The 24,941-nt window shown below is 39.4% G+C and overlaps 1 protein-coding gene across 1 annotated transcript in view; it reads right to left on the bottom strand.

Annotated features, from left to right (window-relative positions):
* The window catches only part of PAXIP1 (PAX interacting protein 1), a 32,066-nt gene extending 9,851 nt beyond the window's left edge, over positions 1-22,215 (bottom strand). Inside the window, exons 1-11 of the mRNA XM_042889077.1 lie at positions 22,077-22,215; positions 18,733-18,867; positions 16,494-16,537; positions 11,921-11,984; positions 11,001-11,114; positions 7,339-7,983; positions 3,930-4,644; positions 3,143-3,237; positions 2,115-2,210; positions 1,474-1,611; positions 408-529 (exon numbers count right to left, since the gene is read on the bottom strand). Coding sequence (XP_042745011.1) covers positions 408-529; positions 1,474-1,611; positions 2,115-2,210; positions 3,143-3,237; positions 3,930-4,644; positions 7,339-7,983; positions 11,001-11,114; positions 11,921-11,984; positions 16,494-16,537; positions 18,733-18,867; positions 22,077-22,163 — 2,255 coding nt within the window. The 5' untranslated portion in view covers positions 22,164-22,215. The remainder of the gene's footprint in view (positions 1-407; positions 530-1,473; positions 1,612-2,114; positions 2,211-3,142; positions 3,238-3,929; positions 4,645-7,338; positions 7,984-11,000; positions 11,115-11,920; positions 11,985-16,493; positions 16,538-18,732; positions 18,868-22,076) is intronic.
* Positions 22,216-24,941: the final 2,726 nt, after the last annotated feature.

The following is a 24,941-nucleotide window of genomic DNA, read 5'->3' as shown; positions in this document are numbered from 1 at the left end:
GAACAAGCAATGTTAATTAGAGAAGGATTTCTGCCCCAAATGCCATCAGGCCAGAACTGGATTTAACTCAGTTTTCCCTTCTCCAGCACTTTAAAAACTATCATTCCATCCTCACCCCCAGCCCCAATATATTTTACTTACTGACAATACAACAGTTAAGATCACTTGCAAAAATAACCTAAACCAGCACAAGAAATAACTTCTCTTTTGCCAGTTTTCAGGCCAAATTTAAGATAGAAGCATGCAGTGATTTCCTTCAAGAAGCAACATCACAAAGTTTAATGCTTTCAAACCACGAAAATGATTAAACATTCGTAGTGAGATGCAATGAGTACTTCACATTTAGAAACACATCAAGTGGCAAGAAGCAACCGAGGATGCGAGGGCTTTGGAGGTAAAGCACTTACTCTTTACAGATGAGAACTGTGTTGCTGCGACATAGATAGCCTGTGTATTTGGCACCTGCTAGGTATGCCATTAGTTTGAGGTCATCTCTGTCACTATCGACAAATCCTGTCACAGAGATTATCTACGTACAGATAGAAAGACAAATAACTGAAAGTAGAAGGTACTTATGAACCATCCCTGTTGAAAATATTTCCGTTTTAGTAACTTTTTAAACATTTTAATGAAACATACACCTTAGCTATGGTATGTAGGCACTCAAAATATGGCTTGTAGCATACAGTTAAAAACCAATCTGCTTATACGTAAAAATTACAGGCTTCTAGCACTAGCTTCGACTCAACAAAAATTATTTTCATAATGTTGGTCAGCTTTTTGTCATTTACTACATTTTTCCTACAGCGTTACTACAAAAAAAGCTCACGTCCAGATTTCTTCTCACACATTTTACCTCTTTCTCCTGCTGCTGTTGATACTGCTGAAGACAAAATTTTTTACTTATTTATCCTACTTTCCCTTTGAAAAAAAATCTCCTCAACTCTCAGCTCTACTCTGCCATGAAACTGAATAAGCAGTATCAGCTGATCATACAAAGCAAATTTTAATTCTCTCTCTTACCCTTGTTATCATTAGATAATATCCTAATATACTTTTTACCCACTTTTCTTCCCCAGTTTTCGTTTTTGCCATTCTTTTATTTAAAAAGGAAAAATTGCAGTTTTGTTGTAAAAGAAGCATAAAGTGTTGGATGCACTGTCACTAAAGACATAAGAGGTTTGGATTCCTGTCATGTTATTACGAATAACTCGTGTTATATTTGCACCTTTCCTCCTTCTAAGAGGATACTCAAAACATAGCTGCTAAATATTTAGCTCTCAGAGTTCAGCAAGATGTGCAAAGCACTCTGAATCACATGGTAGTATGCTCCATATTAACATAAGACTAAGTTTTTAGTTGTATGACATAAGAAACGTGCATTTTGCTTTGACTAAGCACTTTCTAGCTACAATTTCATAAAGCTAATGTAATGAAGCAAGCATTCTTTAGAGGAAAGCTTTTTCTTCTTACATGCTGAGAGCATGGCTTTCCTCCTGGTGGAAATGCCACTGGAAAATGAAGGGCTCGATGAGGTGGTACCATTTTCTTCTTCTTTAAAATTGAGTTCAGCCAGTGTGCTGTAATACATCTCTTCCTTTCTCTCAAAGCCTATGAAGATATGCATGAACAAATTTTAAAAACTGAAACACATCTTTATTTTACTCTTCCTCTACAATATAAATCTTCAATCTTAGTGACTGTTTTTCTGAGTGTTTTCATGACCCTGTTTCTCACAGGATCTTACTCAGTGTTCTCAGAAATAAACTACCACATGCATTATTAAATTCTGTCACATTACAAACAACAAATGATTGAAAAAACAAAAAGAAAGTGTACCATGGGAAACTTATTTTACACTTAAAGCATGAAGTACATACTGAACCCCCCCTACCTTTTCATTAAGGGAATAAAAACAGGCATTTCAGGTTGTCCAGAGAGGTTATGGATGCCCCATCCCCAGAGGCATCCAAGACCAGGTTGGATGGGATTCAGGGCAACTTAATCTAGTGGGTGGCAACCCTACCCACAGCACAGGGGCTGGAATTAATTTAAAGTTCCTTCCAACCCATGCCATGCTTTAACTCAGTAATACATGTTATCAACTCGCTTACCTGAGCATACATGTTACTGACTTGGCTTTCACACAGAAGATGTGTACACCTGCTTGTAAGTGTAGGGTCCACAGTCCCACCATGTGCCTGAATGATCTGGGAAAACAACAAAACAAGAAGTTACCTAACAATGTTAAAGTTACCCTAGGAAACAAACAGCCTGAAATGAAGTCTAGTGTTTAGGAGACTGAACTATTTCACTGAAGAGTCACCCCTCCCCCCTCAAAAAAGTTCACTGACTAGTTTCAGAATTTTGGGGGGAAAAAAAAAGGAGAAAATAAAATTAAATATGTACCTTTTCAATGAACTATAAAAAATTTAACTTTTTAAGATGCAAAATAATAATAATAATTATTATTATTATATATTAACAAAAATAACCTCATTTTTTATTTTTGCATTATAACTACTCTACAATTTTTCACAAACCATTCAATTCTATCTCAGCAATAAACACAAGTGCTGTTAAAAATGTCAACAGCTTACTTGATTATGTAAAATTGTTGGGAAAATTCAACTACAAAATCCATCAGAAGTTTCTGAAGAACATCAAAGTCCTCTCATTTAGGAAAGGATACAATCAGATTTTTCTGAAAAATAGAAGTTGGCAAAAAATAGAAACACTATTCCTTCATCTTATTCACCCAAGTGGATACCTCACAGCTTACTAAGTGCCAAAATTATATGCAAAAAAAATGTATTCAATTAAGTTAGAGTGCAATACTATATTACATTTGCTGCTCTACAGCTGTCTAATTAAAAGTATGAACAGCTGGGAAACAGTTAATGCTCTAACTGAGCTAATGCTGTGAGTAAAAACCCAATTCAGACAGACACCGCGTGTAAAGCATTTACTTTTTTTGGTTTGCTGAAATAGGCTGATATTCATCTAAATTATAACAAACATTAAACCAAATGATACTTAAATAAAAGTACATAGTGCCAAAATATTTCCAATTATTCGTTCTAGAGTTCAGTTACTGAGAGCAAGGTTATAATAGTTCTTTGGAAATACAGCAGAATCTTACCCGTTTCCAGGTTGCTAACAGCTGTTTATCAGACATCTGTTCTGGGTAATCAGCAATTGCAAAGACACAACCCAGTAGGAAATAATCTTCTGGAACTGGAATAGTTTGGCACATAAAAGAACAGAAAATTAAACACTTAAAGGTCTGCAGAGTTCATCTCAGAACACATTCATTACTTTAATCTTCACTATTATCAAGTTAGAAACTATATTCAACTCTGAAGGAAAGTCTTGTAAAAAGCAGGATGCAAAAATCGATGCTGAGAGAAATACACAGATCTATGATCAACTAAAACAATTAAAAAGTTTTCAGTTCCACTGGCATGAGCAGAATTCAAAGCCAGCTGTAACAATTTTATCTGATACTGACTCCTCATTAGTTTGGAGCTGGCATTTCCAAAATTCAAGCTATCTTTCCAGTTGTTACCCTCTTTGAAAGCCTCCCCAACCCCCTCTTTCAAAGGAAAGAACAGTATGCACAGGCCAATGTTCTTCTCACAGCATAATTTATGTACTTCGTGCCTCTAGCATAGATTTGAAAATAATAAGTTTTCAGGACTCTCTTGCTTTTCAGGTTTCTGGACATCCTTAGTTAGAATTTAAATGTTAGCATGAAAATTACCAAAACAGGTCCAGAGCCACAAACAGAGTTTAAGCCTTACAATCCCATACTGCAACACAGAGCTACTTTTTTTTTTTTTTTTTTTTTTTTTTTTTTAATATTCTAACCCAAATTCCATCATGCCATTAGCCATTTCTTTCCAGAACCAGAAGGTGATGTTACTAACTCTCCACTGATGGATCGTGCCCAAAAAGCGGCTGCTGCTGCAGTTGTGTCTGTTGCTGCTGATGGTGCTGCTGCTGGGTTACAGCTTGATGCTGTAGTGCTTGGGATGTCTGAGTTAAGTGCTGCGTTGCCTGATTCTGCATTTGCTGTTGCTGATGCTGTTGGTGTAATCTCTGCAAGTGCTGCTGTTGCAATTGCTGCTGCTGAATTTGTTGTTGCTGATGCTGTAGCTGCTGTTGCTGAAGGTTCTGCTGCTGAAGCTGCTGCAGCTGTTGCTGCTGTAGCTGCTGCTGCTGCAACTGATGAAGTTGCTGTTGCAAAGCATGCTGCTGTTGGAACTGAAGCTGCTGCTGAGGACGGTGTAGCTGTTGTTGAGCATGTAACTGCTGCTGAGGAAACTGAAGCTGCTGTTGTGCAAACTGGTGCTGCTGATGAACTTGTTGCTGTTGTGAGAACTGATGAGTCTGTTGCTGCTGGAAAGACTGCTGGGAGATCTGGGGTTGCTGCTGCTGCTGTAACTGCATAAGTTGCTGAGGTTGAAGATGTAAAAGAGGATGGTGCTGTTGTTGCTGCTGTGCTTGATGTGTCTGCTGCAACAAATGTGTCTCTGGTGTTAGTTTCACTTGACTAAACAGCACTGCGTTTGGATGTCCCTGTTGGCTATGATTTACTTGCTGTTCTAAACTTTTTGTAGGTGCTGAAAGTGATTGCAATATCTAGAAAACAAAGATTAGTTTTGTGATCTTTTTGTTGTCATTCAATTTTTAAAATATTTAAACGACGACTGGGAAAAAGCTCTCTTAGAAGGAAATAAGCTTAAATACATACTAAGCTAAACAAAAGTCCTTTTCTCAAAGTGAAAAGATAGGACTAACACACAGAGAAATGTGGATCTATACTCTGCCCCTAATAAAACACAGAACACGTTTCAGCAAAATTGAAGATTGAAACCCATCCCCATATTCTTGATACTATGCATTATGACGGTTAATTAGGTATCAGTAATTACACTCATCAACTCAACCAACTGTAGGACTCAATTCACAATCCCGTTGGCCCATTAAGTTCAAAGTGTAGCTCCATAGATCTTCTTTTACTTCAAAATCATTAATAAAGCTGCCATTAATTAGCACTGTTTGAAACATGGGAGTTTAGTGCAAGCCTTTGTTCTCTTGATCCAGTGCAGAAATATTCAGCTACATTTAAAAAAAAAAATGTGTCCCAAAATACAAAGAAACATGGATTTTCTCAGCACTCAGTTTTTTTGAGAAAAAAAAGATTTTCAGTTGATACAAAGTGCTGAAGTAAATTGGAATTTCATTTTTAGATTTGTAATTAACAGAGTGGAAACAAGTCAGCAAGAGGAAATGTTCGCAACGACAAAACTGGGCAAATTCCTACTGAAGTCTGCTATTAAAAATCAGAGCAATAGGAAACTACATTCCTACAGTCTCCTATCCCTCTAGATATCAACTCTTTAGCAGAGATGACTCAAGTGCTTTTACAGTGCACTCCAAAACACCTCAGGATTCACACATGCAGTGTTAGGTTGTTGGTATAGCACACATTACAATTATGATTACCAGCACACCACCCACCACACGAAGCTCTGGACAGCACCACAGACACTAAGTATTCAATAAGTAAAAATTAACAGATACAGAAAGAATTTCTGTGTGGTTTAGCATTAGGAAACTCCACAAGTACCACAAAAGTCAAAATTACAGGAGTTTTGGGACAGATATGTCAAAATGAAGGGAGGAAACCACTTGGGCTATATTCACATAACTCCTTATTTATAAGGTGTTTTGTAGCTATGGATCTTGCCATTCACTAGAAATCTCTGGTTCAACTTCCAAAGGCTGTGCACTGTAATACCAAACCCATCCATGACCCTGAATATCTCAGAATCACAGAACTGTAGGGGCTAGAAGGAACCTCTGGAGATGATCTAGTCCAAGCCCATGCTAACATAGGATAGGTTCCCTACAGTAGGATGCATAGGAAAGCATTCAGGTAGGATCTGAGTATCTCAGAGAAAGAGGTAGCTTGTTCCTGCACTCTGCCACCCCCAAAGTTCTGGAAGGAGACTTAACCTAGGTGGAGGATTACTTAACCTAGTCAAAGGGAAGTTCTATGAAGAACTGCAGAACTAGTATTCAGGGGTACCAGAAGGATCTGCCCCCTGTGAGGCAGTTTCACAATTCTCAAAAGCACAGACTTCCTCCAAGTACTGGAGGTAGCTCCTTAATTCATACAGCAGCCAAGCACGGTACTTGAAAACAGTCCTTGTACACCACAGCCCATCTCCAAGCTTACAGACTTGCAGAACAGAACAAGGGCTAACCAAATCACAATACCACCAACTGCCTTGTATCTGCATCAGTACTAGTTATGCAGAAACACTCCGATATTAGGCCACAAAACAGCATATTATATGGTATAATGACCATGTTGTAGACAATGTTGTATTTAGACATGAAAGCACTGGCCACCCTACCAGAATTTTGGCAACTGCTCATTCCTCACCCAGAAATCTCAGTCCTTCAACAGTTCAAGGCAGTGAGAGGAGGAATTTAAGTCTTACAAGGAAGCTAGCACTTCCTTCTCATATAGGCAACAAAGAACCAATGTTTCTGAATGCCTCTAGTGTTTTTTTTGAGTACCACCTATAAGGTTGTATATTATTCAGGCACCTTTGAAAGCTGACTTTCAGAACACCTCAATATTAATTCATCAGCATAATTAAAGCTATGCCTAACATTTAGCAGCACCTGCTTTTTCCACATTCCCTTCCCACAAACAAGATTTCAATGCTGCAAGTTATTTCAGTGCATGCTCACTCATTTTTTCTTCTCTTCTAAAAATAATTTCAACACAAAAGCTACAATTATTTCAACTGAGTGTCAAAAGAAGTTGTAAATTAGGACTTCTGCATCATAATCCTGACTATGCTGCATAACAACTTAATGATGCTCAGCAGAACAGTCTAGAACTGAACCTACTGGAAGAACAATCTATTTTACACTTCTATGTGTTTATACCACTAATAATTCCTTGCACTGAATAAGAAGCTCAAAGGGTTTGAAATCAGGGTTTTTCAACTAGACAAATAATTTGAAATTAATGAACCTTTTCTTTTCCCCAATACTGAAATACTGGGAAACTCTAAACCAAGCCATAGTTAAACATAGCTTTACTCTCAACTCTTTTTCCACACACATTCTTACTTCTGTGAACCTGCTAGGAATGAAGATAATTATTATGGGGAGGTTACTGATTTGGCAACAACTTCTAAGTAACAAATTTAATTCTTCATACTATTAGAGAACAATAAAAGGAAAGTTCTTGGAAATGTTAGTTCTTAATAAGAAGTCATGTATCTTATAAACAAGAAATCCAACACTTACATGTGCTACATTTGATGGTCTATTAATCTGCTGAATATCAGCACTATTAGTAATATTCCTCAATGTCCGCACTGCTGGACTCCACGCAGCCATCATTTCCTGTCGGTCAGAACTTTGGGCACCTTGTACCGAAGCCATTAAGTTGCCTCTCATGTCTGGAGGCAAGATATTACCTGGCACCGGTGGGACATTGGCACACAAATTAATTAACCCAGAGTCTTTCCCTTGAGGCAACCTACGCTTTGCTGTGGATGCCTGCGGAACTTCAGCTGGTGTCCAATTCAAATTCCTCTCCTGCTTTTCTGGAGAAGAATCTGAAGAATCATCAAACATCAGTTCCCCTTTTGCCTTATCAGCAGTAGTAGATTTTGGTGAAAAGCCTTGATCACCCAAAGGTGATCCTTCTCGCGAAGATGCTGGACTTGATAACTTTTCATCAGTACTAGCTTCATTTTGAGAATCCTGCTCTTCATTTTCTGCTTCTTCCTCCTCTTCCTCCTCCTCCTCCTCTTCTTCCTCATATATAATTAAACGAGGATGATACGGAGTCTCTTCTTTTTTAGCTTTATCAGCTATAGAATCCAATACCCACTCTGGTGTCACAATTTTAATGCTGTCATGCTTACAAGCACATTCATATTTCTCCTAGGAAGAAAAAAAAGGAAAAAATAAAAGGATGAGAACATTTCACTGAAAGACAAAAAGAAAAAAAAAAAACACAACCAAAAAAAAACAAGTTACTTTTGGTGAGGCTGGGATAGAGTATGGAAAGGCAGATTGCAAGAGACAGCAATCACAGAAATTGCTCTCTGCCAGAACCAACAGAACAAAATAGAACACTGAGCTTAACCACAGCTTCCTACTCAAAAAAATATAGTTGACTAGGAATGCAAATATGCAGATGATCAAGTCTTCACCTGCAGAACATCATTAAGTAGAAGAGGTAACTGCCTTAAGTTGCACCAGAGGAGGTTTAGGTTAGATATTAGGAAAAATTTCTTCTCAGAACAAGAGATAAGGCACAATAAAGTAGACACAAATCTTTGAAAGGATGAATTTTAACACGAATACAGGTCAGTAAAGGAAGGCTACTTTTCATACACCTTCTCAGAAGTTGCAAACTGTAATGTGGTCCTCATCTTGAAAGCTATTTTTCTGTCCATGTATTAGCTAAATAAATTTCAATGGAAGTTGATGAACTTGGCAAAGTAGAACGTTTTATTCCTCCCTATGATTTCACCATTATGTTCTTAACTAACCCGATGTACACACGGAATGAATTTTCTCTGCGTTCAAAAGTTCTCTCTGATAGGAGCTTCTCACAAATATCAAAATAGTGGAAAAAAAATGTTTAGTATGAGACTTGAAACTGATTTCAGAATCTAATATTTAAAAATGATTAAACTGAGATTTTCTTCATATGTCAGACAACATAAATTAACAATCAGGGCGTACAGAGGAAATTAATTTCATCTAATGATTCTCTAGAGTTATTTCCTACAATGAAACTGTCATTCATACCCAATAAAGAGATTACAGATGAAACAGTTTATTTGCAGATAGAAGTTTTTGTTCTATTTTTTTTTTTGTGGTGAGAATTATTAAGAACCTTGTTTTATCATCTCATGTCTAGACAAAGCAATCATTCAAGCTTTCACTGGCATCAAAACTATTCATTACCAGCTACTGCAGTTTCCCTTGTAGTGCATGTCAGAGCAGCAGGCCTAGATGTGTTTTAAATAATCATCCCATATGTTTGCCTCTATTCATTCATTGCAGAAGCAAAGCAAGGTAATTATGTTGTCCTAAAGATATGAAATGTTAGCGTGTTTTCTTCTGTTCAAGTGGTAAATTTAAGACAGTGCCCTTATTCTAAAAGGCTTATGATTTAAGGTAACACTTAAGGGCATACCATTGCCATTGAATTTTAGTTACTAATGCTCTTTAATCAAGTATTCCATATTACTGCAATGGAAAAGACAACTAAGATGGTGTTCAATATATCCTTTTAGCATTCACAGAAGAAAAAAAATCTCTGACTTGACCAAAATAATGTAAAAAACCGTTTACATGGGGGGGAAGGGGGGAGGAACAGTGATAGAACAAGGGGGAATGGTTTTAAACTGAGACATGGGAGGTTTAGGTTAGATATTAAGAGGAAGTTTTTCACACAGGGTGGTGACACATTGGAACTGGTTGCCCAAGGAGGCTGTGGATGCCCCATCCCTGCAGGCATTCAAGGCCAGGCTGAATGTGGCTCTGGGCAGCCTGGTCTGCTGGTTGGTGACCTGCACACAGCAGGGGGTTGGAACTGGATGAGCACTGTTGTCCTTTTCAACCCAGGCCATTCTATGATTCTATGAAAATAAACCCTAAAAGCTCTTTTAAGAGTTTTAATGAAACAGGGGGGAAAAAAAGCAAGCATTACCCATACTGTGTAAGCTATTTTCCCTTCTCCCACTGTCACCCCATGATTTTTCTAAAGCACTTTCCTACATGTTGCATGTAGAGGTTAAAAGCCATCTCTATACATCTAAAGCTATATGTTTTTCCTCTTCAGATAGTTTATATTAACTTTGAAATACTAAAAAATTCTTGGTGGAACAATAATATATTAAATTTATATAAAATTTAACTTGACAAAGCATTACATATTAACGTAAGGAGATATTATATAGATCTTAGAGTTGCTCACAAATAACTAACCCACGTAGCCTCTCTCACTGATCAGAATAGAATTTTGAAAGTGATGAAGAAAACGTTCTCATGTTACTAAAGGATAAAAAATATAATGCAGAAAATTACAGTAAAATCTCCCTTCATCCACTACATTAACCAGAAAAATCTACAAACACATTTTTGTTAAGTGAGCCTCAATTTCTTCTCAGTATTTTTAGGCTCTGAACAAATGCACTAAATCAATTACAAGTGTTCTTTCTTTTTCAGGAAGACGATTATCTGAACACTTCAGAAAGTTTCAGCAGAACTATTCTAACCAAAGCCATCACAGTACAGAATGCTATTCTGATGGGCTCAGCACTGCCTTTAGCCAGTTACCTAATCTTTCTGATTCAGCTTCTCCAGCTGCATAAAAACATTTCATTTCCTATGAGGGAGTGACTGGAAGCATAACTACTTTGTTGATCAGAACTTGTGCAGGAATGCTGCATACTGCTTAGTCCTTTTTAAGAGGAAAGTGCTGTGGGCCTTTGAGAGTTGTATTTCAAAAAAGTGGGAAATCTCTTCGTCCTTCCACACTGTATTCCTTTCAGGGCATAACATCTAAGGGTATTTTACTCAATTTTCCAACTTGTATCTTTTTTTTTGTCCACTGATTTTAGCTACAGATATACAAGTCATCATCACTAATGATTATATGTCAAATTAGATTAGGACAAACAAAATAAAGAATAATACGATTTATTCAACCAGAGATAGCAATGACAGTATGAAATTGGACATATTTCAGATTAATGAGGCTTAAAACCATGCAGAAAATAAAGACCAAGTGATTAACAGCAGTGCATAACCGTTGAATTTAGCCGCTTAAGTGTGACAAACAAGCTGAAGGATCTTAACTTCAGGGTGAAGTAAAATTTGTCATTATTCAAAAGCGAACGAGAGCAACAAGAGGAAGAACTGTACATGTAATAAACTCTTACCCCTTTTGGCTCAGGCACAATCAAGTGAGTACACTTCTTATTCAGGTTCAGCTGGCAATTCCCACCATAAAAAGTAATCAAAGCCCACAGCGTATTTCGGTCTTCAGATGAAACCTAAGAAGGTAAAGAAGCCTTTTAGCTCTGCGTAACCAGATGCCCTCTTCTTCAGGAACTTCAGTACAATTCTTGCCATCCCCATTTACAAATCTGGCTAGTATACCCACCTGTCTCTATTAAATACCAAAGTATCATGAAAATCACAGAGGAAAAGAACTGATAGAAAAAGACATTAAACAAACATTTTAGCCTGTACAGGGGAGGAAGTTCTTTAACACAGAGCGCTAGCATATCGCCTTTCACAGTAAGTAAACATTAGTGATCAAGCAAACAGGATTTATTCATTATCTTAGGTGAATTTTTTAATCTTACTAACAAGTAGACCCCAAATTAACAGCCTACATAAACAAAGGTTTATTTCTAATGCTGATGTTCAGCTCTGACAAGCCATGTGTGTTTAAGCTACAGAGCTGGGTATGAACACAGGCTACTGAAGCCACTTCCACTTAATTTACTCACTGGCATCCTTATTAAGCTTCCAGTGCAAAGCTCGTGTATCAGGCTGTCTGAATATTTTGTGCTAATGCCTGAACAGAAAAATAGGAACAAGGATTTTATACTGTACTCCTCATTTTAGAATCATCACAGTACTGAATACAGGATCAATTACTGACTGAATGTTCAGTTTCAAATGCCCATTACTTCATTTTCAGTGGAAAACTATTTCCAGGTGAAAAACCTTTTTAAGGTGCTAATTCACACATGCACACAAGAAGTCACATTACAACAGAAATACTGATATCTCCATTGAAAATTGAAGCATCACACATACTCTGTACACTGAAACATGGTTCACCTCTTACCTGAGAGAGACAGGCAGTAACTCCAAAAAAGGTCTGACACGATTCTGGAGAGAAGCCATTAACACTGGATAGCAGTTGTCAAGGATGTAAATAAATGAGTTTCCTGAGGGATATTAGAAGGAAATAAAGCAATGTGCATAGTACTCTCCAGCTTTACTTTTAAAAGCATGTGATTTGTTTACAATTCAAGTTGCATATAGCAGAAAGAAGAAAAAAAAGGAAAGAAAGGCATAAAATGGATAAAGACATCTTTAACATTATGACCAATTATGGTAGTATCACAAACATTCCCAAGAACAGCCCCCTCAATTCTATCCTAGGATGCTCAGCTCAGGAAATAAAGCACACAGGAGTTGAGTGTTTATCAGAGCTTTCTTCCATTATCATTGAATGCTTATCTTCCATACTTAGAAGTGAGAATCCAAAGAAAGTTTTGTTACAGTCAGCAAAAGACAAAACAGGATGAATACAGTGTGCAATAAATTCCATAAAATAACAGTTTTTTGGGGGGTTGAAGGCATCTTTTGGAACCTATCCTGCCATTTCAAATTCTCAAAGACTGGAAAAGTAGAAACATGTTCTCCTAATACACAACGTGGTTATCAAGTCCACAAAAGGTGCTGAGCAACAAGCATATAAACTCCTATCAAGAAAAATAACAAATCAAACTAAGTACTACAGAGATGATCTGAAAACAGAAGCAGACAGATCAGTATAAGCAAGTATCAGATTTTTCTACAGCTATTTTTTTCATACCAAGGTACAAAATAGGACAGAAAGTTAGCCAGGCAACAGATTCTGAAGGAAAAAAATATCCAGGCATCACTGTGACTGTCAAACAGAGAAAACATCACATTAGGATGTAAAAACAGAAACACAGCCTGAAATTAATGTAAAGTTTTCCACCATACTTTCAACACTCAACAAGATCTCTGACAGCAATGTATATTTGTTTTCAGAGGCATCAAAGAGATGGATAAATGGAACAGCAAGCAAGAACAGCAACAAGAACTTCTTACAGAGCAAGTAAATAAGACTTATGAGAGGAAACTGAAAGAACCAGAAATGATAGGCTTAAGAAGTTAAGAAGACATCTTCAAGTCCATAAAAGGCTGCCAAATGAAAAGTCGTTTGTTCTCCCTGGTCAGAGTGGCTCAAATAAATCAACATGGGGCTATAAAGCGGCAGGTAATGAAGTTAAACTTCAGCAATACATTGCATCACTGCTGTAAGGTGACTGGGAAGACTATGAATTAAGTCTCCATTTGGAGGGGGGGGAAGGGAGGGTCAGGACTCATGAAATAGGAGAGATAATGGTTTGACAGAAGCGATGTGGAGAAATGATGGGCTGATTTTATGGCCTCCCTGTCTTTTCCACACTTTTATATGGTTTTAAAGTACATACATAATTCTTTGGAAAAACAGATTACAAAAACAAACGTGCAGTGTGTCACAGAGCAAGTAAATAACTAGACTTTTGTCATCAAACAAAATTATTTTCCTCCTGCTGCTGAAGCACAGCAATAGTTAAAATTCTGAGACAGAAGAGACAACACATAGAAAACTGACAACAAAGCCTAGGGTACATTAAAACTTAAGAGCAGATTTACTGCCATTATCCAAAGTACTCCAAGAAATACAAGTCCAAGGAGCATCCTAAATTTCACACTGTTGCTCAGTATTTCATCTAATGCAGAGATTCAGTACTGCATCTTTTAACAGTGCAGTTGTCCACTCTTTGCTTTGGCAGCTGCTCCTAGCACACAGAGCAGCAACAGCTCAATACATCACTTCCAAGATGTCCATCAGTTTGACCCCAGCTTGCACTCTCTAAAGAACAGGAGTGAAATACACTGTCTTGTAAGTTAGCAGCAGTAGAACAACATTCTGAAAGAACGAGAGTGATGCGACAAAGCTCACATCTCTTTTCTTCAGCAACAAACATTCAGAAATGCTCTGACTCCCTTTCATCACACATACACAAGACCACAAAAAAAAAAAAAAGCAACCAAAAACAACCTTCTTCATCACTACTGCATTTGCTGCTATCGAGAGAAGTCAGAAAGAAATCACCACCCCCTTTCTGGTATCGTAACTGTAGCTTTTCACACACAGAACTCTCATCTTCTCCTTCAGGAAGGCTGCTTCCACATGCCTTTTTTTTGTTCCTTCCTTCTGACTGCAGGATAGTCAGATTTTGTTGACATCAGTTGGTAGTGCTCACAACACCTTGCCTTCTGAAGTCCCCTCTGGTGGAAACAACTTCCACAGCAGAATGTTAACATGTATTCATAAGGAAAAAGAAAAATTACTGTGTTTATTCTGCATTAAAATTTTTTATATAGTCAAACGCCTATCAAGCACCAAAATTGGACTGTAAACAAAATATTTAAGACTCTTCCTAGATCCATTTATTTAACTGTCAAAAGGTATTCCTAGGACTTGCTTCAGTAAATACAGTATATTGAGTATTTCAACACAAATATAAATAAAGGCAAAAAAAGTTGAATCTCAAAGCCTTAACTAAAAAGAAATCCAAACCAATCAACTGGGAAAAAAAAGTTAAGTTTACTATTAACTACAACATTTTTTCCTTATTGTAGTACCTAAAACCCTGATGAAAGGCCGGATGCCACAGCAGTAGAAGTCATAAAGAGACTGAAACAGAACAATGTTAAGACTTAACAACCCATTTTAGTGAGCTCTGAATAAAATCCAAAAACACCAGGTTCTAAGGGCTAGAAGGAATAAAAGTAAATGTCCAAGTACACATTTATTGCTGACAGGTGTACAAAGCTTTCTTCCATGCAACTCAAGAATACGATCCTCCTGAGACCTGCCGTTTCATTTGGCTGCTCTTATATAACCACAATAAAGACTTCCTAAGCAATTGCCATTCAGGCCTACATTCCCACACTTTTTGCTACAATTTAGTTATAGACTGCACCAGTCCATTTTATCTGTTGATTTCTCTTTTGGGTTTGTAATAAAATCAGAACTTAAAGCATCCTTTTGAAAACATACGGTTTCAGACAGAAAACCTATTGCCTAACAGTCAACTTCTCTATGGGAGAGAAAAACACCAGCAATATAATGCTCTATTACACAACCTTGAAAATATAACTAACTCCAAGTTATTTTACACTTTCTTTTTTCCAACCAGCCCTACACATTACATCAGTGTGATCTAAACTCCCTTCCTGATAACGATAAGCTGATAAACACGTTATTTCCAGTACAAAATACAAAAAAAAAAATCACCAACCTAGATGCCACAACAGCAGCTGATTTGAGTATAGAAGTATTTTGGGTTTTGCCATGTCACGTTTGGTGCATCATTTACCTTTGGAAGTGAAATCACTAAAGAAAAATTCTCCTTAGATCAGAAGATAGTCCAGGACTACAGCAAACGTTTCATACTAACTCAAGAATTCTATTTGACATGCTCATTATTACAATCAAAACAGCTTTAAGTACCTCAATATATCATGTTTTTTTATTCTCTTTTCCTTCCACAGCTCACTCCCCGAACTGAATTCTCCTGGTAGAAGATACACAAGGCATCTTCAAAACAGCCCAGACACACAAATAGATGCAAGGGCACCTATTTTGAAATATGAGATATAAAATTGGAATTCTGTATCGCTGAAGCACATTAAGACCTGAAATTTCTAATATGAACACCTGGACTCTGGCTTCTACCACCTCTTGTTCTCCATTATAAACACTACCACCTGCTATCCTTCCAAAATGAGATCTCATGCCTGACAGCCTTCCTCCTTAGTCCTGCTGTTCATTGCAATCATCTGCTGGTATCTGTACTGAAATGTACTGCTCTGCTTCAGTCTTTGCATAAACATAATCCCTATTATGAATGGGCTGAGAAAAAAAAAAAAAGCATGAATTTCAGCCCATAATAACAGTCATTCTCATCATTCCTAGGATCCAAAGAAAAACAGAGGAAAATAAATAGAGATAAAACAGTAATAAATAATAAAACAGAATGCACTGTCCACATGCAAGAATACATGCTCCAAATAAGTTTAGAAACATAAATCTAGCCAACATAAACCACAACAAAAGACAAAGTCAAAAAAAGACAGAGTCAAGCTAAGCAATAATAGGAGTGTTATCATGACAAGTTAACAAAGCACTATTACTAAGACTATGGACATGAAGTATTGTGTGTTTATTTCTTCCTTAACTTTGGCTCTTGAAAAAGCCATAAAAATAGGCTATTCCACTGACCCAACAATTGTCCCCTTATGACATTCCAGCATTTCTCCCAGATCCTCAGTTAATGATCAACATCAAGCTAAAATGTTTGGTCTATTTGATAACAAATTTCCTGCAAGTACTTATTAAGTACTTATCCAAAATAGCCAAAGGGAGAGGAAAAGTAAAGCAAGACAAAGAAGCTTTAAGCACACTTTGCTTAACAAGCAAAATATATACTGTTATTTCAAAAGTGTAAGATGTACATACATGTAACAATCTTCATTCACTCAACGCATGTGAAATGCATTTAAGATGTTTCCTACAGCATTTCATCACATTTTAACTTAAAGGATACGGAAGGAGAGCTCCACAGCGAACAGACAGGATCACCCAGGAAGGCTGAAAAACAAAAATTGTGAGGTGGAAAAACCAAACTCATACTGCATGAGTGAAGTGCAAGTTAGTGACCAACTCTGTAGTGTATCTAGTTTCAATAGCCAACTCCCAGCTTTAAAGCTTAAGTGTTTCACAGACATTTACTTAGGGCTTTACCCAAAAAATGTTCTGACTGATTTGTAAGTTAATAGATAAAGTTCTCAAAGATCATACAGCAATATGGGAATAAGACTCCTTTGTGTTTTAATTCCATTATTCTTTGAATGCTATTTACAGTATTTACTCATGCACGCAGTTCTAAAATCTCAATTCCCTACCTTACATTTTAACCAAGGAGTTGGGAAGCATAACCTTACACAAAAAGGGGTTTATACACACATCATAATGCTGGATGCTAAGCACACAGGTGATAGACCCTAACCAATGGCACACAGCAACAGAATGGCTCAAAGAGAGAGAAGGAAACGGCAAATAGAGGCCATGTAGGACAGTGGCCCTGACACAACGTGTAAGGAAGAAGGAAGGAGTACCATCCCATTTATATGACTTTTTTCCTCCCCACGCTCTCCTCTCCCCCAGTATACATCTACTCACAACATACTGTAACTGTTTGTGGTGTCCCTATTCGTACTATTCTCTCTCATTTAGAAAAAGACAGAGAAGTTGGTTGTTGGTTTTTTCCAGTTCTACTGTTTGCAAAATAAATAAATAAATAAATAAAAATTGGGAGATTTCTCTCCCTCCAATTTTTCTCTTCCTTACTCTCCATTCCTTTTCTTTCTGCAGCAAGCTACCTTTGCCTCCAAGTTTCATTCCCTTAACACGAAGTCTAATCTTCTTGATTACAGAACATGCTGCAATGTTTTCAGGTCCAACTAAGCAACATCACTGAGAGGCCTGCTGTTTGGCAAATGACAGAAAGTTTAGTCAGTAGTACTTAAAAAGAAAATTAAATTATTTAACTGAAAGGCAGCCAATAGCAGAAAGTACTGCTAGGACAATGATGCCTTTCCATCCCATGAAAATGGATGCAGTCTTCTTGTTTTTCAAGACTGAAACAATGTCACTAAACTCTTCATGAAACGGAGAAACTAAAAACAAGAACTAAGCTTAAAATTAATTATTACTCCCATCTAAAACCATAAGGCCTTGTGCTAAGCACCCTTTATTTTTTGGAATTTGCCAACTCGTACTTCTCCACTGCCAGATGAACTCTCACGCTATAAGCCATCAGAATTCAGTACAGCCGCCTGCAACCTTATGAAAAGAATAATCCAAAATCACTGGCAGAGAAATAATAATTATTTTTTCTCATTGCTCATGAACTGCAGAACAACAAGCTCACATTTTCAAACATGAAGCCTGGAAACTTTCACTGGAAAAAGAAATCAATATCACAAGAGGGTAACAAAATACTGACAATTGCATTGTAAGAAAGAAAAAAGTCAAAGACTTCAAAAAATTAATATGGGAAAGAAGTCTAATTTTCTAAAGTTTATTTTGTTGAAAATTAGCACCATACACGTATGTAGAATCCACAAAATCATTGTCAAGAGAAATTCAGGTTGGATATTAGAAAAAATTGCTTCTCTGAAAGAAGGATAATGCATTGGAACAGGCTGCCCAGGGATGTGGTGGAGTTACAATCCCTGGAGGTGTCCAAGGAAAGGACAGATGTGGCAATGAGGGACGTGGTTTGGTGGTATGGGGGGGATAGGTTGATGGTTGCACTAAATCATCTTAGTGCTCTTTTCCAACCTTAACGATCCTGTGATTCTGCACCTTGCCAAGTACATGTTTGAAAACAAACAAGGAAAAAAACCAATCTCAATCTCTACAGCTTTATGCTGAGGTTTTCCATTGCCAGAAACTTATTAGAAATGTTCCTGACGGGAAAGTTCCTAAGTAAAATTGAACAGTGCAACGTCCCACAGATAGATGAATGAAGGAAGAATTTCAGAAAGAGAACACAAACAAAAGAAAACCCATCAACAGATCACCAGATACAGAACAACCACAAAAGAAAAGGAGGGAACAGAATTGTAAAAGTTCACAATTCAGGAAAAAAAACCTGAAACGAGACTAAAAGGTAAGGTAAGACAAAGGTAAGTTTCATTCAGACATCATCTAAACACTGGTATTTTCTGTTACCATAACCCAATAGCTATTTCAGACAATATAGTGGAGGAGTCACCCACCTTTACCACAGGGAGATCAAAAACTTCACGAGATTCTCCAACCTCCGGATGGTCTCCATCTTCTGAAATAATATGCGAGGCCAGCGCATTGTAAGAGACTTCCTTTGCTTTCCCAGCTTTCAGAAGTTGAATAACCTAAACCCAAAAGAGAAGGGAAAGAAGTGAAAAATTATTACCTTTCATTTGAGAAAAACAGTAATCAAAGAAATGCAGCACAGCAAGGGAACGAGTTCAACTTTCTCTCTTGGTTGCCCTGTAGAAATAGATAGCACTCTTTTTTTGGCAAACGCAACCCATTTAAGTCCTGATTTCCTAAGGCTTGCGACTCTGCTGCGTTTTGATGATTCAAGTTGAAGTTTTACTTCCAAAATACTTCAGACTGGGGCAGAAATCTGGAATGTTTCAACATTTTTCCAAAACATACAGTCCTCAAAAACTGTTTTTTTCTTAGGCAGACTAAGGAACTCTCTCTCCTCAGCATTTGATTTTCCATATGTTAGCTTCAGAAGCCTCTGAATACACTTGGCACAAAGAAAAGAAAAGAAAAGCAACCTAACTCAGTGTGTAGCTATGAAAGCTACAGAAAAGCAGGTGGAAAAAGAAAAAAAAAAGAAGAAAAAAACCCAACACCATTTGGATATGAGAAGGCCCTAAAAGCAAAATAAGTCATAACCACTGTCCTGAGAAGTGGAGGTTCTAACAAAGAGCTGTATTGAGAATTGAATTGATGGAGGACTAAAGATGATTTTGATAAAACAAAGAAAAAACATAAAAGAAAATAAAAAGCAGAAGGACATATGCCCTCTAAGTTACTCCTTTAAAGAACTAAAGCAGAAATTTTTAATTCCATTACTCTGCCTTCAGTGATCACTAAAAGCCCTCACAACTCAAAGTGTATCTTACTCCTTTTTTGCAAGGCCAATATGGAAAGTGTCTGTTTAAGACTTCACCATTCTCTCTAGCCCTCCTCATAAAAAAATGGGAGTCAAGAAATAAAACTCACTTCAACATAAAGGTAACGCAGAAGGCAGAGGGTGTGGAGGGGAATAAGAGAAAAGCATTCAAAAAAACTGAGTTCTAAAATTTAAATGCTTAAAACGCCAATGAAGATCACTCCTCCTTTTTCCTCATATTATTTGGAAATGAATAGTTGGACTTTGTAACGGTTTTTCAGAACCAAACTGGCATGAGCACCACAGTAGACACAGATCAGCCCATCGCACAGCTCTGCAAGTTACATGTTCCCTTCAACTGTCTATTTATGGGAAGGCTAAAGAGAGGAGAAACTGTAATCAAAGCCAAGCATCCAAATCTGACAGCATGAGGAAAAAGTTACAGCTAATAAAGTAAGAAGACTTTTGTTTCTTTTAGTTTTGTAACAAAGAGTCAATGCAAAGAGTTTGCTGGTGCAGGAAGTTACGCCAGTACCAGGCTGTAAGTCTAACGTGGTGAAGAGATGGATGATGATTTCACAGCATTAAAGCAGTATGAAGAAAAGTAGCCTATGTCAGCTTCAAAACTCCTCCTAGAGCATGTGACTTCTTCAGCTGAAGCAGTGACAGAGAAGCAGAGACCCAGACATTTTTCCCTGTACAGCGGGACAGACGGATGGACACACAAATCCCCATTTAACTAGCAAACAAAATCCTGAAAAGCCCTAAAACGGTTACTATAAAAATCCTGTGCTTCAGGTGCAAGCTTAAATCCACTAAATGAAATTTAATTTTGCAGGCATGAAAAATTTAAATCATTCCCACTAAAAGCTGTGTTAGAAGAAACAAAAGGAGAGTTTAGATCTCTGAAATAAGGCAATGGATACTAAAAAAATACTATTAAAATAAGAGATAACCAGAAACCAAATACCCTGCTTAAAGTCATCATGCTACGTTGCATCACCTTCTTTCTGCATGAAATACTGATTTTAACCAAAGTTACCAAAGCTTGACAGTTTGGGTTTACACATTTAGGAAAGCAATAAAAGCACCTAAAAAAACAATAATAGCTGACATCTAGTCATCACCTCCTGTAAGGTGAGAACAGCCAAGCGCACATCCCAATGGAATGGATTCAAATTCGAGTGCCAGCAGCCTAATTCTCCCTCATTTGCCAAAGAACAGTCAGGCACGATTCCAGACTTTTGTTTCCATTCTAGTTTATGTCGCATATGCTTTAACAGGTAGTGGATATGCAGCTTTCACATGACTGTATGATGTTTCCTTTCTAACTCTTGGATTTGTTTTGATTAGGTTGCTCACTTGTGCTAGGCCTGTTTCAATATTTATTAAGGTAACTGGTCTCCAGTGAAAACATTTGGAAACAAGCTGATCTAAGTGTGCTCGTGCCCAAAGGATGAAGAAATGAACTGCTTCTCAAATTCAACCTAGTATTATGGTACTATGGTATAGTATAAATCTATGTCAAGCTTTTTTAAGCTTTGGAGTCTATCTGAAGCTCAACCACAGGTAGACGAGCATTTTGTATACTTGATCCAGAGCAAATCAAGCCTTGTAACAATGACATTGCTACGAAGGATAAAACTTTATGTGAAAATAAAACTTGCCCAAGTGGTTGCTTGTTTACTCCCTGTCTGGCAATACTGCTATGTCAACACAAACCTAGCAGCGTGCCTTTGGGGCCGTTATTTTTACAGTAACAGGCATCTTGCTGCGTTTTGCACTCCTCTTCATACAGTGCCGTTGCAGCCACAGGATTTGAGTTGTTATCCCCACACCATTTCCAAATAGTTTAAGGTTAAGGTCCTACTGCACATCAAGGCTGCGGTTCACACATAACCTACAGAACCCATCTCACAGGTCAGCTGTGCTCCTGGAACTGCCCCTCAGGCTCAGTGCACACCAGGACACCGACCTACACGGAACAAAGACCCAACTCTCGCACCTGGCAAAGGAACCAAGACAGACACATAGACAGACAGACAGACGCGGTGCGGGGCTAGGCCCCGAGGCCCTCAGCCTCTCCTCAGCGCCTCAACGAGCAGCAGCCCCGCTCCCCGCAGCCGGGGTCAGCCTCCGGCCCCGTCTCTCACAGGAAGTCCCTTCTCCCGCCCTTCCTCCGCTCGCAAGGCTGCACGGGGCCTGCGCGCCGCGGCCGCCCGGCTCCCATGGCGGGCGGACGGCGAAGGAGCGGCGGTTACCGCGGCGCTCCCCGCGCGGCCCCTGAGAGGACGCGGCCGCGATCCCCCTCCAGCTCTGCGCGCTCTGAGGCTCGCGGGGCAGCGTTTGCGCGGAGGCGGACGATCCCGCCCTGCCCCCCCCCCCCACCCCAGCGGGGGGTGTGGGGACGCGCACGGCGGGAAGGAGCCCGAGGGGCGGCCGAGGCGGTACCTTCGGGTCGATGTCTCCCACCGTGAAGAACTTGACGTCTTTGAACATCTCCTCCGGGACTTTCAGCTCTTCCTCGTCCGCCGACATGGTGCCGGCCGCCCGCACGGCGCGTCTCTCCGCCGCCTCGCTCCTCCCGCTGCCCGCCGAGCAGAACCGCGGGGCCCGGATCCCCCCGTCCCCTCCCCCGCCGTGCCGCCGAACCGCGCGAGCAAGGCGCGCGCTGCGGGACGCACCATCCCGCTCCGGGACGCGGGGGTGGCACAAGAGAGGTGGGCAGAGCCGCCGGCCCCGAGCGGCTCCCCCCTCCGAACTGCCACCTCCGCTGCCGCGGAACAACCCCTGCTCCCGCTCAGCGGCTGCGATCTCCGCTCATCACTCCGTCTCCGAACAGAAGTAAGGGCCGGCAGCCGGGCCCGGCTCCCCCCCCACGCGCGGAAAGCAATGGTTCCTCCCGAAACGACAGAGGCGGGCAGCGGGGATACCCGGACCCGCCCATTAGCGAGCAGGCGCGGCGAGAGGGGAGGGGAGAGCGGCGCCCTCCGGCCCCGCCCCTCTGCCGCCCGGACCCCGCCCCACCGCCTCGGCCCCGCCCGGCACTTCCCGCTCACCTCCGCGGCTGCTCAGACTCTGACGCGTTCCGCCGTTCCCCGCTGCTGGCTTTGCCAGGGGCAGGATGGCAGGATTCGGGGGCCCCTTGGCGGAGCAGTCCTGGCTGCAGCCATGCTGCATGCACCGCATAACAACACTTTCCAGCTCCAAGCCGTTGTTTCAACTTGTCAAATCCATTCCATAGTCAAGTCCTTTCCTGAATTTACCTGTCAGCCCTTCCAGGTGGGAGTCTGTGCAAATCCGACAGGCACAGCATGTATCCCAACATCCAACTTATTAATGAATGTACTGAATGTTACCGAAATGAGTCCTTTTCCCTCAAAAGATTTGCTGAAATAAGGCTACTGGACAGCTATTGGCTGTCTCCTAACTACAAGGCCTTTCTTAGGTGAAATTAGATTTGTTGAACCCGATTGATCCTTACCAAGTAGAAACTAATCATCTGTTTACAAGTAATTTATTATTTATCCATTATTTTTCTAGCAGCTGAAGTGAAATGTACAGTATACAAGTTTCTGACTTCTCCTTTTTCAAGGAAGATACTTCATTTGCCTTTCTTCTGGTCTCCTGAATCTTCACGTAGAATCACAGAATCATTAAGGTTGGAAAAGACCTCTAGGAACATCTCGTCCAACCATCAACCCATGCCACCATGCCCACTGCCCACGTCCCTCAGTGCCACATCTCCATGGTTCTGAACTTCCAGGGACGGTGACCGCACCACCTCCCTGGGCAGCCTGTGCCACTGCATCACCCCTCTTTCTGAGAAGAAATTCTTCCTGACATCCAACCCAAACCTCCCCTGACACAACTTAAAAGCCATTACACCTAATCCTACTGCTGCTACCTGTGAGATGAGGCCAACCTCACCCGGCCGCAACCTCCTTTCAGAGTTGTAGAAAGCGATAAGGTCTGCTGTCTGCTCCCTCTTCTCCAGACTGAACAATCCCAGTTCCTTCAGCCCCTCCTCATAAAACTCATGCCCCAGATTCTTCACCATGATGTCTGTCCCTTTCTACTCCAGCCAAGGAAGAAACACCCAACCTATTAAAGTCTGCTCTAACCAGTTCTTTTCCTGTTCAAGAAGGAGACCTTACCCTTTACTTGTAGGTTTTATTGTATTAGCTCCCTGACTACAATTTAATATTTTGGTGCAAACTAAGGTGCAAAGTCATTACACTTCTATACAATACACTTCTTTTGTAGTACAGAAAAAATGTAGAAATAACTATCTGGTCTTGCGTCTCAGTCTGTCTCCTCCACACAACAATTCATATTCTCACTTTTTATCTTCCCTAGTAACTGACTCCTGTTATTCTTATGCTCCAAGTATTTCCTGGACTGTCTTTCAAGAACACCTTCCTACTTTCTGCTTTTAAATAAAGATGCCATCCAGGACCCCTAAATCCAGACCTTACTTTCTTTGTCGTGTAATTTTCATTCTTTCCAACTCTATTTTTGATCCATTTTCTTCTTCCCACTAAATTGGAATCACTTTGACCACAATAATCCTTTCACTTAGAGAGAAATATTTTTCCTTGTTCTTTTTGATCTATCAGCTATCATTAAAACCATTGCTTATTGAATTTTCTTTCCATTTGGATTTCGGTGCCTCCCTAATCATCTAATTCTCACCTCTTTTCTTGCTTAAATATATCTGGTTTTAGGTTTTTTGTTTCATATTTTTCTCTGAATTATTTTCTCTTCATGATGTCATTCATTACTTGGCTTCATTTTCTTCTCAGTGTGATTGCTAAATTGCCCCTTTTCACATGAGTACTTTCTTCATATCTAATTTTATATGCCGTTGCATCTACCCATTCTGCACAAAGAAAACCAAAGTGATTCCTCTCCGCAGCCTATTTTCTTTGTTACTATAATGAGTTCCCCTGGTGTTCCTATCCTTTGGATTCACCATATCCACATTATTTTTAGCTCTTCATCAGATTCTTCAATCAGATTGCAAACATTTCCAATCAGGCACTGAATACTGGTAAAGAGGCATAAGGCAAACAAACAGTGCTTTGAATGTGGTTTGTAAGAATAAAATCCTTTCCTAAAACTTCATCTCAGCATCAGGTTGTGTCCCTTTAGATCTTCTGTTTGTTCAACTGATCAAATGCAAAGACTATGAGGTAAACATGGTATTTAAAATCCTACTAATTTGAAAATTCTCTACAAAATATCAGACCTCACCAGAAGGTTGTTGGTTGTGGAACAGGCTCCCTGGAACAGTGGTCAGGTTCCCAAACTCTC

The sequence above is a fragment of the Lagopus leucura genome, unplaced genomic scaffold, assembly GCF_019238085.1.
Source record: "Lagopus leucura isolate 7727_CA_CO unplaced genomic scaffold, USGS_WTPT01 Super-Scaffold_100157, whole genome shotgun sequence".
NCBI classification, from domain to species: Eukaryota; Metazoa; Chordata; class Aves; order Galliformes; family Phasianidae; genus Lagopus; species Lagopus leucura.
Note: the sequence above shows the minus strand (reverse complement) of the source record. Positions and strands in the feature narration are given on the sequence as shown.